Below are 14,081 nucleotides of genomic sequence, written 5' to 3' on the forward strand. Positions count from 1 at the left end.
GCCTCAGTCTGGCACCAGCCATTGAGGTCGGGTAAAAGGCAAGAACAGTGGGTAAAGGGAAAATCAGTGAGGAAAAAGACTATCCATCTTTCAAATTGAATTATTTTTGGAGCCTTAGAGCTGATCGAGAATGGTGGTATGTTTCAACTTAGCAAACATCTTTTCAGACCTGCCTGCTATATCAACATAAATAGGATACTTTCCCTTGAGCTTTGACTCGAGGGGAACTCTTGACACTTCCTTCTTGGCTCTTCTTGAAAATGCGTCCATTTTCACCGAAATCTCTTTAATGGGTCCCTGGTATGTCTGAAATCCCTGTTTCGTTGCACTCCACGAGAGAACAATGTATCAATATATATGGCATGCTTTCTTTGGCACTTAGCAGCATGACTCTGTGGAAAATTGCAGCCCAGTTATCGTGTTCTTCTGTTTTGCCACATTAAGACACCATAGCTGATTTCAAACACATTTGCAAAGTGGGGTGTTTTATCAAATTCTTAAGGGTGTGTTCAAAAAGAATTTCCCTGGGTGTAAAACCCTCTTTCAAACCATCTTTGGGGATATTTCAAAAGGCTAAATAAAGTAACGAAAGGAATATTTAATGCCATAAAAATGTTGTAAAACAAGAAATAACAACACAGCTTTATGATAATGTACATAAGGTACAAATATACAAGTATGCACATTTTGAAGCAAAAAGGTCAATGGCACTTGAATTGGCTAAAGGTTATTTATTTGGTAACGGAAGGAGGGATGATTCCCTAGAATGAAATCATTATGGGAAATTTTAAATCCTATCTCAATGCTGCAACATAGCTACTATTAGACTGTTTATGAAAGTTGATACAGGATCCCTCTTTTAAGTAGCAAAATTTCAATGTCAGCAGCAAAAAAACTTGCCTGTAAAATGCTTGTAGCATGAATATAAAGTAACGGAAGGAATAGGAATAAAGTAAGGGATCATACATATTAACAGATGTGAAAAACTTTAGAATTATTACTTTGATATGACAACTATGACAAATATTAAATGATCTGATACTGTGTAAATCAAACTTATCTAAAAATCTTTAATGAAACAAGGGGTAACATTAGATATAAAGGTTAACAAAGGTCAGAATGCCTTGCACATATTAACATACAGCTTTATTGTAGGTAAATGTTGAAATCCCTCAACAATCTGTGCAAGCCTTAGTTAGCAGTACAGCCTTGAAAGGGCTGTCAAGAATCTTTAAATAGCAATTGAAAGATTGGGTAAAAATACTTACAACACTTGGAATCATAATAATTTTAATATTTGCAAGAAATAAAGCCTTCAAAATAATATCTTGATCAGTTTATCATAATACCATATTAGACGAGTATCACCCTTTTGGATTTCCCAATTTATTTACCTGTTCTGAGACATGAAAATTAAGTAATCTTCTTTTATTCTGTCAAAATTTTTGAAATATTAATGCATTTTGAAATACTGCCTTTGGAAAATCATGCACATAAACTTTAAAAGGCCAGGGCCACATGGTACAGAGCATTGAAATTATTGTGGCATTCCACAATTTTTGCGAAATGACTACCCTTATATTGTATGACAACTTTTTTTATAAAATGAGGAGTGAATAATTCTAAATCAGCTACAAATATTAAAAGATAATAAATTAATGGAAGGAAAAAGCACAAAAATGGAACAGAAGGAAGGTTTTAAGATACCCTATACAGTTGAAAGAACACTTTTATTGTCAGCAATCTTATTTGAACAGAAAAAGATAGTTCAAATATATGGTATTGGTGAGTTGACTGTTAAGTACCCAGAAGAAAACATTTTTCATATATGTAAAGTAATGGAAGGAATTTTATTACTGCAAAGCATAAAATGCTTTTCATTCCTAAATAGAGTAAGTATATTGTAGAAAATTACAACCAAGCCAAAAAAACAGCTCCTCTACAAATTTTTTAAAATATGTGCTTCAAAGAAATTCTAACTCAACTTCACCTCAAAATTTAAACTTGGATATAACCAAAAAAATACATCACACTTCAAATATGAATTGTTCCTAAGCTTCACCGCCCTGTAGTTCAAAACATAGTTGAGATAATTATTGGTTTTAACATTTTTTATATTGTTCAGATATCATAGAATCATGTAAATGCTATCTATACTCTTGGTTTGTAGGTTATGTTTTTTTCAAAATCTGTGCCTCAATTTTTGAAATATGCCCCTTTGCCCCCCCCCCACCTTGACTACACCACTGCAGGAAAGCCAACCTGTTTGCTAGGATTTGCAAGTTTACCAGCCTGGTATAGCAGTTGCTAGTATATGCAAATTTTCCAGCCTTGAAAATTTTGTGTATGCAAAAGCAAAGGAAAATATGTGCAAGTGTACTGAATGTGTGCAAACTAATCAGTTTCTGTCAAATGTGCAGAGCAGCTTTAAATGGGCAGCATACAGCCTTGAATATGGCCCAGATCTTCAATATGTTGTACTTGCACAGTATTCATTTCCACACAAAACCTTTGTAGCATTCCACACAAAACTTTGTAGCATTCTGAAAATGATGACTGGGGTGGGACATGGCTAAACATACGGTGGAGGGGGCTGTTTGGGTGAAATTTACCCCCAAGAGTGCACTCTTTTAGTCCATTTCATCATAAATTGGTCCACACAAAGTTTTTTTGGAGTATGTATATTGATTCTGGATTCTTGTTGTAGTAGCTATAGATTTTAAGAGAATAGGATTGGAAAAATAGGATTTAGCACAAATAAATTCATTTTCATTATACATGGTTGGAGACTTTCTATGGCTGAGCTGCTCTAACAAGTGCAGGATAGGTACTGCTGGCAGACAACCATTGCAGATAATCACAGAAGGTCAGCCCAGACCCTTCAGCTGCTGATGATAATGATGTTGATGGTTGGAGAATTTCCACTCACTTGCTATTGTCAGCCCATTATTCGAAAAAAAAATATCCAATGAAGTAAAGAAAATCTAGAAACTCAAAACCAGTAAGAAGCTGAAGCTGCGCTGCTAATTTGTCATGCTCCTCCAAATTCAAAGACCTTCAAAATTCAACAAACAATAGCCAATAAACAGTGTGACACACTGCCTTTAGCATAACACTGACCACCAAACCATTTTAATAGGCTAATGGGATTGCAAGTGGCAAGGGATCTGAATCCTCTTCTGCTCAATGTTTTAAAGCATAATTGCAAATAATTATATATGTATTTAAAGATTGTATTAAAGCTATTGCCGATGGCCTTGTGGTTATCTGGAACTGCCAGGCTCCATTTTAATGCTTCTAAGATGACAACGGATAACTTCTTTTTTGGGCTTAGCTAAACTCCTAACTGAGCCCTGATATCCTAGTAGCAGTGCTATAAACAAATCTTCTAGTGTATCCATTCTAGTGTAACTCACTTAGCACAAGTTAATTTGCTTTACTGTTTTTCTTGACTAATTAAGCTTATTTTTCCAAAACAGCTCCCAATCTCATTGTTGAAAAAGGCCCATAACCATCCAATGGTAAGCTACATTTTTATATTATTTACAGTTATTTTTTACTAAAAGTGACTGTTTACTGAATATTGTTATCTAGTATATATTATATAATGATTTGTAAAATTTTATGAAAATTTATATGTTACTTACTTATAAGGTTTTTCATTTTGATAATTGAGTTCTTAAAATCTAGCCAACATTCACTTAATTATGCTATTAGAGAATCTTTTAGTGATACAAATCTTGAAAATGGCTTTGAAAAAAGCAAACTTTTGAATAAGCTAAAGCTTTTCGTCTGACACTCTTCAGAGTTTGAAACATCTTAACATAGATTGAAAACTTTACGCTAGGAAATATATATACCCAGTTGTGGATTGAAATGGGCCAAAACTGCTAGATGGATAACTTTATACTTTTGTACTTTTACTTTATACTTTTGTAGCTTGTTGAGTTGAAAAATGGAGAAACATACAATGGACATCTTGTAGCATGTGACAACTGGATGAATATTAATCTGCGAGAAGTTATTTGTACATCAAGGGTATGTCTCAAAAAATTTTAAACTTGAAGTTTAGCATTAAAATTTTATTGTTGGATTCTGTTTTCTATAGAGTAATTTGTTATCTTGGGTAGGCCAAATATTACCCTTTTAGGGCTCGAGCCTTCAAACCTTCAACCCATCTGTAATCTCATATTCCTCCATCTGGCGATAGTTTTCTAAACACAAATGAACTTGCAGCTTTATTCAACAAACTAGATTACTGTCTTTGATAACTTCCTTTCTCTTAAGGATGGTGAACAGTTTTGGAGGATGCCTGAATGCTATGTGCGTGGCAGTACAATAAAATACATGAGAATTCCAGATGAGGTGAGTTCATTTGCTGTATGTGATAAGGGCTGGGAGGGCTGCAGCCTCCCTCATCTTGCAAAATTTGCTGCATTTTGGGAAGTTCTGTCTCATTGAAGCATACCATTCTGGCAAGATCCATCATTAAACTTAAATTAGCTCCTTGTTGTGGAACTGTTTACGTAATAGTAGCCACATATTTTGGATTCCTTTGACGTGGGTGTTTCTCTATTGTTTTTGGCTAAGGATATTTCCAAAATTCCAATTGCTAGATCAGAAAATTTGACAGTCAAGTTTTTGACATCAAGTTTTAAAAGATATTTGAAACAATGCGTTCGTCTTGATCAATTTCAAAACTTTGTAAAAGTTAAAAAATTTATTTTTCAATTTTCTGGCTACAAAGCTATTATGTTAATGCATACTGTGTTTATATATATATGTTGTTTAAATTGTATCGTCAGTCGTAAAATAAAGCCATTAGAACAATTTTTAGTAGGCCAAAGTTTAAAAAATTCAGGGGGAGCATACCCCCGGACCACCTCAAAAATATTTGCCTCCGGCTTGCCTTGTTAACTATGCTTCGTTCTGACCCGGGTTCCACAAATCCTCTCCGCGGCCCTGATAGTTTGTAAATTGTGCAATCCGGTTTGGTAAGTGTGTCTAGAAATTTGTGAAATCTCGCAAAATGTTTTGCATCGTCAGTTATTGCTTTTTTTCGACCTTAAGAGTACCTTTCAAAGGTGTATGGTATGTTTAAAAAAGATCAATGGCCGCGGGGAGAGGATGTTCTAGAGTGTTTAGAGTCTAGTGTAAGTTATTTTTACAGTCAATGCAACTGCTGTTGTTTTTTATTTGTAACAGGTAATTGATTTGGTAAAAGAAGATATCCAGGAGAGATCAAAGTCACAAGGTTTGTTTGTTGTAGTTTGTTGTGTTATTTACAGTTGTATCATTAAGCTTACGAGTGTATAATGATGCGAACCGATTGGCAGTTATTAATTGTGCTGTACTTGCACTGCATTTTCGCTACCTCCATATCGAGGAATGCCTCATTCGGCCACAAAATTCGGCCTGCATCCTTCTAAGATTTTATCAGCCTATAATGTTACATGCTCAGTTTTTTCGTGTTTACCGTAAACAATAAACTGAATTAATCTCATCTCCCTCTGCCGACGTTTATATTCATGCCAATAGCTTGGTTACTTTGAATCCGTATATTAACATTTTGTTGATTTCGATTTTGGGGCAAAGAATATTAAAATTTGTTGGATGATTTTGCTGTGCTTTAAAAATGTTATTAGCCTTGCGGAATCATGGTTGTATTTTTCATAAAATTTGCGGAATTTTTGGTCACGTATTTTCAGAAATGTGCGGAATTATTGGTCCAAATTTTGAACAAAAAAGGGCACGTCTCCGTCTAAAATTAGGCTTAGCTATTTGTTCTGTGTACAGCTCAAGAGATAAAGATCCATATGATGGTTTGTTATACGAAACAAATGATTCGTTATACGTACTATGTTAGTTCATATCTCCAGCGGCTGCCATAGCGCTCAGCGTATACTTTTATCATGTGAGTTGAATTTGCTTTTTATCTGTCAGAGTAGTTTTAGTCGAGGGGCAAATCACTCCAAGAAAATCTCGTACACCTTTTGTAAAAATCCTATTGTTTTATCTAAAAATCCCTAGAAATCCTTTTGTTTTAGGGAAAATCTCGTACGCTATTTGCAAGAGTGAATTGCCCCTCGGTTTTAGTCAGGAAGCTTAATGATTGCTGAGATTCGAAGGACATTTTGATAGAGCTTTTTCAGACCGTTTGGACAGTTAATAGCTAATGGTATAATAGAAAATTCATACTTGATACAGAGTCATTCAAAAATTGGCTGGAATACTTCTTCATCAACCAAGCAAAGGGCAGAAGAATCCAAATTGCAGCATCTAGGCAGATTAAGCCTGGAGATGGGCTTAATAAATTCAATTTTTTTGGAACAGATCTAAAATATTTCTCTTAAACTCCTATGTTTTCTCTCACTACCTGCCCTTGTACGTGTATCCTGCAGGAAAAATCTACCACCACAATGAAAGATTTTCAGTTTATAAAAGATTTTTAGATTTCCGGTGCCAAGTTATAATAAGCGGGCTGGGGAGGTGTGGAGTAAAATGCTGATTGCCAAAGCAACTTTATATGTAGCTATTACAGATCTGGAAGAACAAAGTTTAGAAACAGGATGCAGCTTCCTTGATATATTTGTGTAAACACTCATTTATAGAAAAACATGCTCTACTTCTCAGCTTTACATATGGCATTTTCTTACTTTCCACGTCCAATTAAATAGAGAAATTGAAATTGTCCGAATCTTCGATCTTAATTGAATCTTTATTTTTCTAGTTGCAAACTTTTCTGCAACTTGTTTCCTGCAACATATGACAGATATTCACCTTCCTAATTGTACTTGCTCATTTTTGCTCTTAATTTTCAGCGCGAGGTGGTGGACGTGGCGGTGGACGTGGTGGTGGCCGCGGCGGTGGAGGACGTGGAAGAGGTGATAAGGCACGCCGAGGTGGTAGAAAAGACGAGGGCAAAGTCGATCGATAGATGGACAAAGTTCTGTTGTGTTCCCGATGCCCATTATAGGAGAAAGCATATTTCAGCGCAGTATCTCTCTCTATGAAAAACACTGATATATTACATTTAACATAAAACATCGCTCCGCCCTTCAGACAGAAGTTGTTAGAAGTTGCCTTGCTGAGGCAAAAGGGTTGTGACTTGGTTACCTGAATAAGCCTGTTTCGAGGATACTGGCTAAATACTATAAAGCCTGATTTGTTGTAGTATTCGAATGAAACTGTTTTGTGTTGAAAATGCGTTGTTTTCTGATAAGGTAAAGCGAATGAGGTCATTATTGTGACTTTTATTATATCCTGTTATTGGTGCTTGTCATAATACCACCCAAGTCCATTATAATTGGTTGTAAATTGGGAGACGCCCAAGGTGGTGCCGCATAAAGCATTTCTACTGCACTTGCCCGAACCAACCATTGTTTTGATATTTTGTTGAAACAAACGCTGAGAATGTTACCCTGGGTGCCAGAGTCGTTCGTCCAAACTTTGCTGAACATCATATTTGGCTTAAAAAGGCTAATTAAAACCAACAACTAAACTAAACAATATAGCTAGATAAAATGATTAACAAAATAACAAGATAATATACGATATTGTGCTAAATCGACGAATCCGACGTTACTTATGCACAGATCACAGAGGCATTTTAATTCAGTGAAGGTCTTTATTATAATTCATGTTTTATCATAGTGAAAACTGCCAAAGATTTAGCATTTTTCATTCCATTTGGGACATTGTTCCAAATTTCACCCCATCATTACGAGTCAGTATCAAATCCGTAAATTTTATAATTTGGCTCTAAGCTTTTAAATTTTGCAATATTAAGTTACCGTATATCCTCGAATCCCCCCCTCCCCCTCGAAAAAGCCCCCACCCTAGAACTACAAATTGTCAATAAGGTCCCCCTCCTCGAATAAGCCCCCACTGTTACCGTAAATTCTCAAATTGGACTCCTCAATTCGATGATTTTTGCCACCTGAGGTTGCCTATGGCGTTTTATTGAATTACCACAACAAATTCATACTTTTGGTAGTAACTAATTAAATGCTCATAAAGAAATTTCTACTAAAATAAACGAGGTCTTTTAATAATGTTTTCTTAATGTCTACAATAATTTTATAAGCCCCCTCCTTATATAAGCCCCCTCCTTATATAAGCCTCCCTCGAATAAGCCCCATCCAAAAATATCAAAAATAAATAAGCCCCCAGTGGGCTAATTCGGGTATTTACGGTATATATACATCAAATGGGCGAAAATTTTTCCAACATAAAGATTTGATTTACACCATTTCATGTTTTGTGGCAAGCTATTGCAGAGGTATAGTTGCTTTGCTTTTTCCAGTAATGAAAGAGTTACGCTGTTCTAAGGGCTCTTTCGTGTATCCTCTTGATTTTGCTGCTAATTTTCCTACTACAAAATGTTAAATAAGGGGACAGTAACTGAAATATGATATGACAAATGATTTCAACATTGGTATTCTTACAAGACAGTTTACCTTTTTACTTACATTCGTTTATAATGGTTTCATTGACTTTTACTTCAACTGTTTGTGATTTAAAATGATTAACTAGAAAGGTTACGAGTTTGTATTTCTCTTCATTCAGTACCATAAGATTGATTCAGAAAAATGTTCTCATGCTGTTGCTACAACCCCAGGCCCGTCGAGAGGGGGCAGGGAGGCACAACAGAACCTATTTTCCAAGGGGCATATCACCACCTGGAAATCCCAAACACATTTGGCAAAACTCCTTTTGTTTTCGAGAAAAATCCTCGAAAAATCCTTAGAAATCTGATTGTTTTGAAGTCCCATATGAATTTTGCAGAGAGTGACACCCCTCGGTATTTTCGTTGCTAACTGTTGATAAACCCTTCAAATCCTGAACTTTACCCACAGAAAGTCGGATCTTTTGCAAAACCAAAGAACAGTGGCAAAGCCAAAGGGCAGGCTGGTCTTTTGCAAACTCACCAACAATTTTCAGTGATATGTTTTTCCCATAATGAAAAAATAACTATAAGAAAGAAAATATCCCTTCTCTCCGTCCCTTTCTATCATCTTCAGATATTCGCTATTCTGCGGTGGAGCGCATTTATTTATGGAGCAGTGGTTCACTGCTGATTATGATTATGATCAAGGTCAGGCTTCCAGAAATTCGCCTGACTAACATCATACACTCTTTTTTTGTAAGAACCAGTAAATTTGAGTTCTGGCTGATTGTTCTTAATTTTTCAGAAAATCTGAGGCTGGATTGTTCTTAATTTGTTCTTAAATTTATAGGTTATAAGCAGTGCGATTTCTAGCTTTTCGTTCTGGGGAGGTGTTCAGGCCTCTTTTGCCAACAAAGTGAACAAAGTGCGTAGAGACAAACTCAATTTGCCGCCATGTTTTAATATTCACCGAAAAGCACCCACACATGGCTGAAAATCCTCGTTTTTTAGATAAAACGTTGTTCAAAATTTCATTTTACAGTAGCTCAGCCTCAGCTTGTTCTCAATTTGTTCTTAAATTTTGACCCATTTTGAGGCTCGTGTTCTTATAAAATTGTTCTTATAAAAAAAAGAGTGTAGTTTCCCCCAATGGAGCTAGGTGATTGGCCAGAAGTTTCACGCGAACAGATTGTTTCTGACATTTTGGTCAGGGTATTTCGGAAAGGCCTGACCAATTGTTCAGGAAACAATAAGTTCGAGGGTAATAATTCTTGCCTCTGTCTTGAAAACAATCAAAGAGTCTTACTTCATTGGCTAGGGATACAATCTTGTGTGTTTGGCAGAAATAACATTGACCTGAAGAAAAGACTGGATCGAACAACCTATTGTTCTCCTACATCAACACGATGAAGCTGATCGAGCCTCTCCATCTTGAGACCTCTCGCGCCTAAAGCTTTGGGCTTCCATTTGTTAAAATGGTGCACACACAGTGCTGTGCCTTAAGTTGTGCATTAACCATTAAATTCTAGAAGATATAAACAGGCCTAGGAAAATAAGTGAACAGTGAATTCTTTGTTACACAAGCTTAGTACTTTGGCAAAAATTTTTAATGTCACTTACGAATGATGCAAGTTTTTGTTTCAACGGTTACTTTAAATTTTGCTATGAAAAAGCAAGTTGAACTGAAACCAACATGATTGCTCTCTAGTCTCATACAACACAGCGAGGTCTCAAGATGGATGCTGCAATGTGGAATCAACGCTGGGCTGGAGAAGCTCGATCCAGTCTTTTTTTAGATCGGTGAGAAATATAAATTTGGTCAGGCTCATTCGAAATGGCCTGACCTTGTTTAGGAATTCCCTTCAATGCACATTTTGTCAAAAAGTTGTTATGGCTCACAAATCTGAGGCGAAGCGTGGTTCAATTTTGCGACACTTTTACTGTAATTTGCAAAGAGGGAAGTCAAGGCATGGAAGCATTTCCAGTGCAAGTTATTTTCGCTCATTTGTATGTGAAACCTTCTGATGTTAGGCTATCAATCAGGTTTCAAGTTTCATATAGGTAATTATCAATACATCCTACATTCAATTCTACACAACTACAATACAATTAAAAAAGTACGACGCTAAAATTAAATACAACGGTGCTACAAACTAAAGAAAGGAAAAGACATTATATGATTGTATATAAGATAGATTTATTAAGGAGGATAGGCCCATGTTGCACATGACTGCTACGAAAATGCCACTAACGACTGTGTTTTGCTGGCCCTCAAAGAACATCAGTCGTGTGGAAAGGAACTTTGTTGATATATTTGCTACCTGTCAGGCTTATCACGGTGAAATTTGCCGCTCAATCAAAGCATCGATTTTCTAACGTTGTTTGGACCTTCTTGATAGGCTGATCATGTTTAACGCGGAGCGAAAGTGTGTTATTACACTGCAGTTCACAATAACATATATTTTGTTGATATATGTTAATGTGTGGAAATATCAACTTAAACAGTGTGAATAGTATGTTGTTGACTAACGAATCATCACAGACAAAAGGCATCTTTTGTGTACTTGTTGAGAGCCAGGGGGAAGCGTAATGAAAATAAGAAAATCATTTCTGTGTGATTTTCTTGCATTTATTCTAAAAAAATTCAAAATTGCTGTACTAGCCAATAATCAGAAGCCAGTCATTCTGTAAATTCTACTTACTTTTGGTTGACATTACCATATGAAAATTAAACTTTCTACAGAGTTCTTTTACCATCGCTTACTGCTGATAGCCTACAAAATGAGCTAAATTTGTTGGAAAATTGTTCCGATTCCCTTGTTCCACCATGAATAATCCGTGAAAATTGTTCCACCATGAGTAAATTTTAACAAACTAGAAGTAGGTGTTTTATCATTGGGCGTGGTCAAAAAGGGCGTGGCATAATGTTTCTGAGCCTGACCGTCCCACCAAACCTGGCTTCGCCACTGCCAAAGAAACATATGACATTCTTTATTTATGAGGTTCTCTGAAGTTTTGCTAAGTTCTTTTTGGGCGAAACTGGGGAATCCAGGTAGGATAATCCGATTAACTTCGTGTCATACACGTCAAGAATTTTTTTTACTATTAACGGATCACAGGTCCCCTAAGGTTAGGGAACGCTCTCCTATCAATATGACATCCAGCAAAACTTGATACCTGTCATGATTCGTCATGTCCCTCTTTTTCTTGCATTTGAAAGTTCATTTTCGGTTCCTTTTTAGGGGTTTTTAGCTATTCATAAATTTTATTGGGGTCAAATCCAGAACTTTCCCCTAGACCAGGGGTTCTCAATTCGTCGTTTCTAAAAGACTGAACACTCCAAGAACAGGCTGAACACCCCAAGAACACCCCAAGAACACCCTAAGAACAAGCCATTAAGCCGCTGAACACCCTTTAAAACATATCAAAATCGGCATGTCATTCGAAAAATAATTTGATCAATCAATCAAAATTAATTTTGGGGCGGGAAAGGACCTGATAAGTCTAATGCTGTTGGTGTTGTTACAACCAACTGATGTTTTGCGCGCCAGAAGTGTGAACGGGGGTTTGTACACGCGGAGCAAATTCGAGTTTGACTCCCTTTGTGCATTCAAGCAAATTCCCGTTGTTTTGAAAATCTTTCACATCCTGTGACAATGTAAAAATACGGCATGTCACTTGACTACCTATTGTCTTCCAAACAATTGTTCTTCCCGTCCGCTAATTTGCCCAAATGGTCACGCTATGCTAGTGCACGCTAGCTAGTTACTAGTTTACCAGTGCAAGCAGAACGAGACACAGCTCCTCTCTTGACGTCTCCAGCGGGTGCACTCGCAGGCTGGAGAGGTTTTTTATAAGGAATTTTTTGACAAATGAAACAGAAAATGCACAGTGTTGGACTTGTTAGAGGGTAGCAGCAGGACCACAGTTTGCGACTTAAAAGAGGGCTTAGGAGGGGCACATTTTTGGGGCCCGTGCTCGAATGGGGTCATGATAATCTCACTAAATCCTCGAATTGGCCCCCACCCTAGAACTACAAATTATTAATAAGCCCCCACTGCTGCCGTTAATGCTCGAATCGGACCCCTCAGTTTGCTGGTTTTTGCCATCTAAGGTTGCCTTTGGCGCTTTTTCTTAAGTACCGCAAAAATTCATACTTTTGGTAATAATTGATTAAATGCGCATAAAGAATTACTACTAAAATAAACGAAATCTTTTAATAATATCTTCTTAATGTCTTCAATAATTTTATAAGCCCCTCCCCTCGTATAAGTCGAAGAACCCACCTGGAATAAGCCCCCATACAAAAAATATCAAAAATGAATAAGCACCCATGGGGGCTAACTCGAGGATTTACGGTATGTATGTGGCAGAAATTGCGTTGGTTTTGGGGCAAACGCCCCCAAGCTTTTGCTTAGTCGTCGGTTAAGGCACAGTTTTAAGCGCTTTTATCGGAAAACTGTTTGTTTTTGTGGGTGTTGCGGTTCCTCTTACCTTCCTAGGCAACTATATATTGTAAAAATTATTAGTTACATGGACTGATATAGAAACTGTAGCTAACCTGCAAGATGAAGTTTTTCCTCCAATGGAAGTTTGACTCCAATGCACAAAGGGAGTCAAACTCGAATTTGCTCCGCGTGTACAAACCCCCGTTCACACTTCTGGCGCGCAAAACATCAGTTGGTTGTAACAACACCAACAGCATTAGACTTATCAGGTCCTTTCCCGCCCCAAAATTAATTTTGATTGATTGATCAAATTATTTTTCGAATGACATGCCGATTTTGATATGTTTTAAAGGGTGTTCAGCGGCTTAATGGCTTGTTCTTAGGGTGTTCTTGGGGTGTTCTTGGGGTGTTCAGCCTGTTCTTGGAGTGTTCAGTCTTTTAGAAACGACGGTTCTCAATTATTTTATGTGCCGGGCCAGAAAAACATATAGATTTTCTTCAGGAGCCAGTTGGTTTTCAACTTTTACATACCTTGTGTAGGCTGCTCAAAATTAAACTCGGATCTCATTTACCAGGCTAAGTTAGTGATAAGATAGACAGGCCTTTTCTACCTTCGCCTGCCTATCTTATCTACCTTCGCATAAACCCAAAAAATAGTTTTCACAAAGGTTTGTAACTTTATGTTTCTTGTACCAGGCTGAATCAGAAGATCGTTCTTTGCTATTTTTACAGCGTATTTTAAAGAAAGGCCAAAATCTTATGTTTGTGGATGTATTTAGTCAAGGCCGCCACCATGGTTGGCGCCAAGAAAAATATTAATATAGGAATGACCAGAAACAACACCTCACATAGATTTTAAAGGGAGAAAATTCAAGGTAATTTTCTTAAAGTTTTCTTAACTAGGTCCCATAGTTTTGTGTGACAAGCAGGCTGCTCGACGGACTCCGGGAAATCTTGCGGCAAAAAATCGATACTGATTTGTGTGTTTGTTGTTGTTTATTCTCGTCGCGTTGCGGTGTTCCTTAGGCTGCGTTTACACGGGGCCGGCCGAATATTTGGTCGGCCAAAAATTTGACCTGCTTTTGAAGCCGGCCACAAATGAGGTCACTTAGGCGTTGCGTTTACACGGGGCCGCTCAAGTGACCTTATTCTTATGACTTGAGCAATGTTTCAAAAACTTGAAGCCAAAATCATTGTTAACAAAGAGCTAACAAAACAACTTCTTTCATTCTCTGTTCTCCTGG

The 14,081-nt window shown here is 37.0% G+C and overlaps 1 protein-coding gene across 1 annotated transcript; it reads left to right on the plus strand.

The window, feature by feature from the left end:
* Positions 1 to 7,241, plus strand: LOC148959796 (U6 snRNA-associated Sm-like protein LSm4). The gene is made up of 6 exons (XM_089109649.1): positions 1 to 136; positions 3,480 to 3,521; positions 3,940 to 4,038; positions 4,288 to 4,365; positions 5,206 to 5,254; positions 6,822 to 7,241. Exons 1-6 carry the CDS (start codon positions 131 to 133, stop codon positions 6,935 to 6,937), a joined length of 390 nt encoding a protein of 129 aa, XP_088965775.1. The 5' UTR covers positions 1 to 130; the 3' UTR covers positions 6,938 to 7,241.
* The last annotated feature ends 6,840 nt before the right edge of the window (positions 7,242 to 14,081 follow it).

This window comes from Rhopilema esculentum, chromosome 8, assembly GCF_057945365.1.
Source record: "Rhopilema esculentum isolate cy_ngs chromosome 8, ASM5794536v1, whole genome shotgun sequence".
NCBI lineage: Eukaryota > Metazoa > Cnidaria > Scyphozoa > Rhizostomeae > Rhizostomatidae > Rhopilema > Rhopilema esculentum.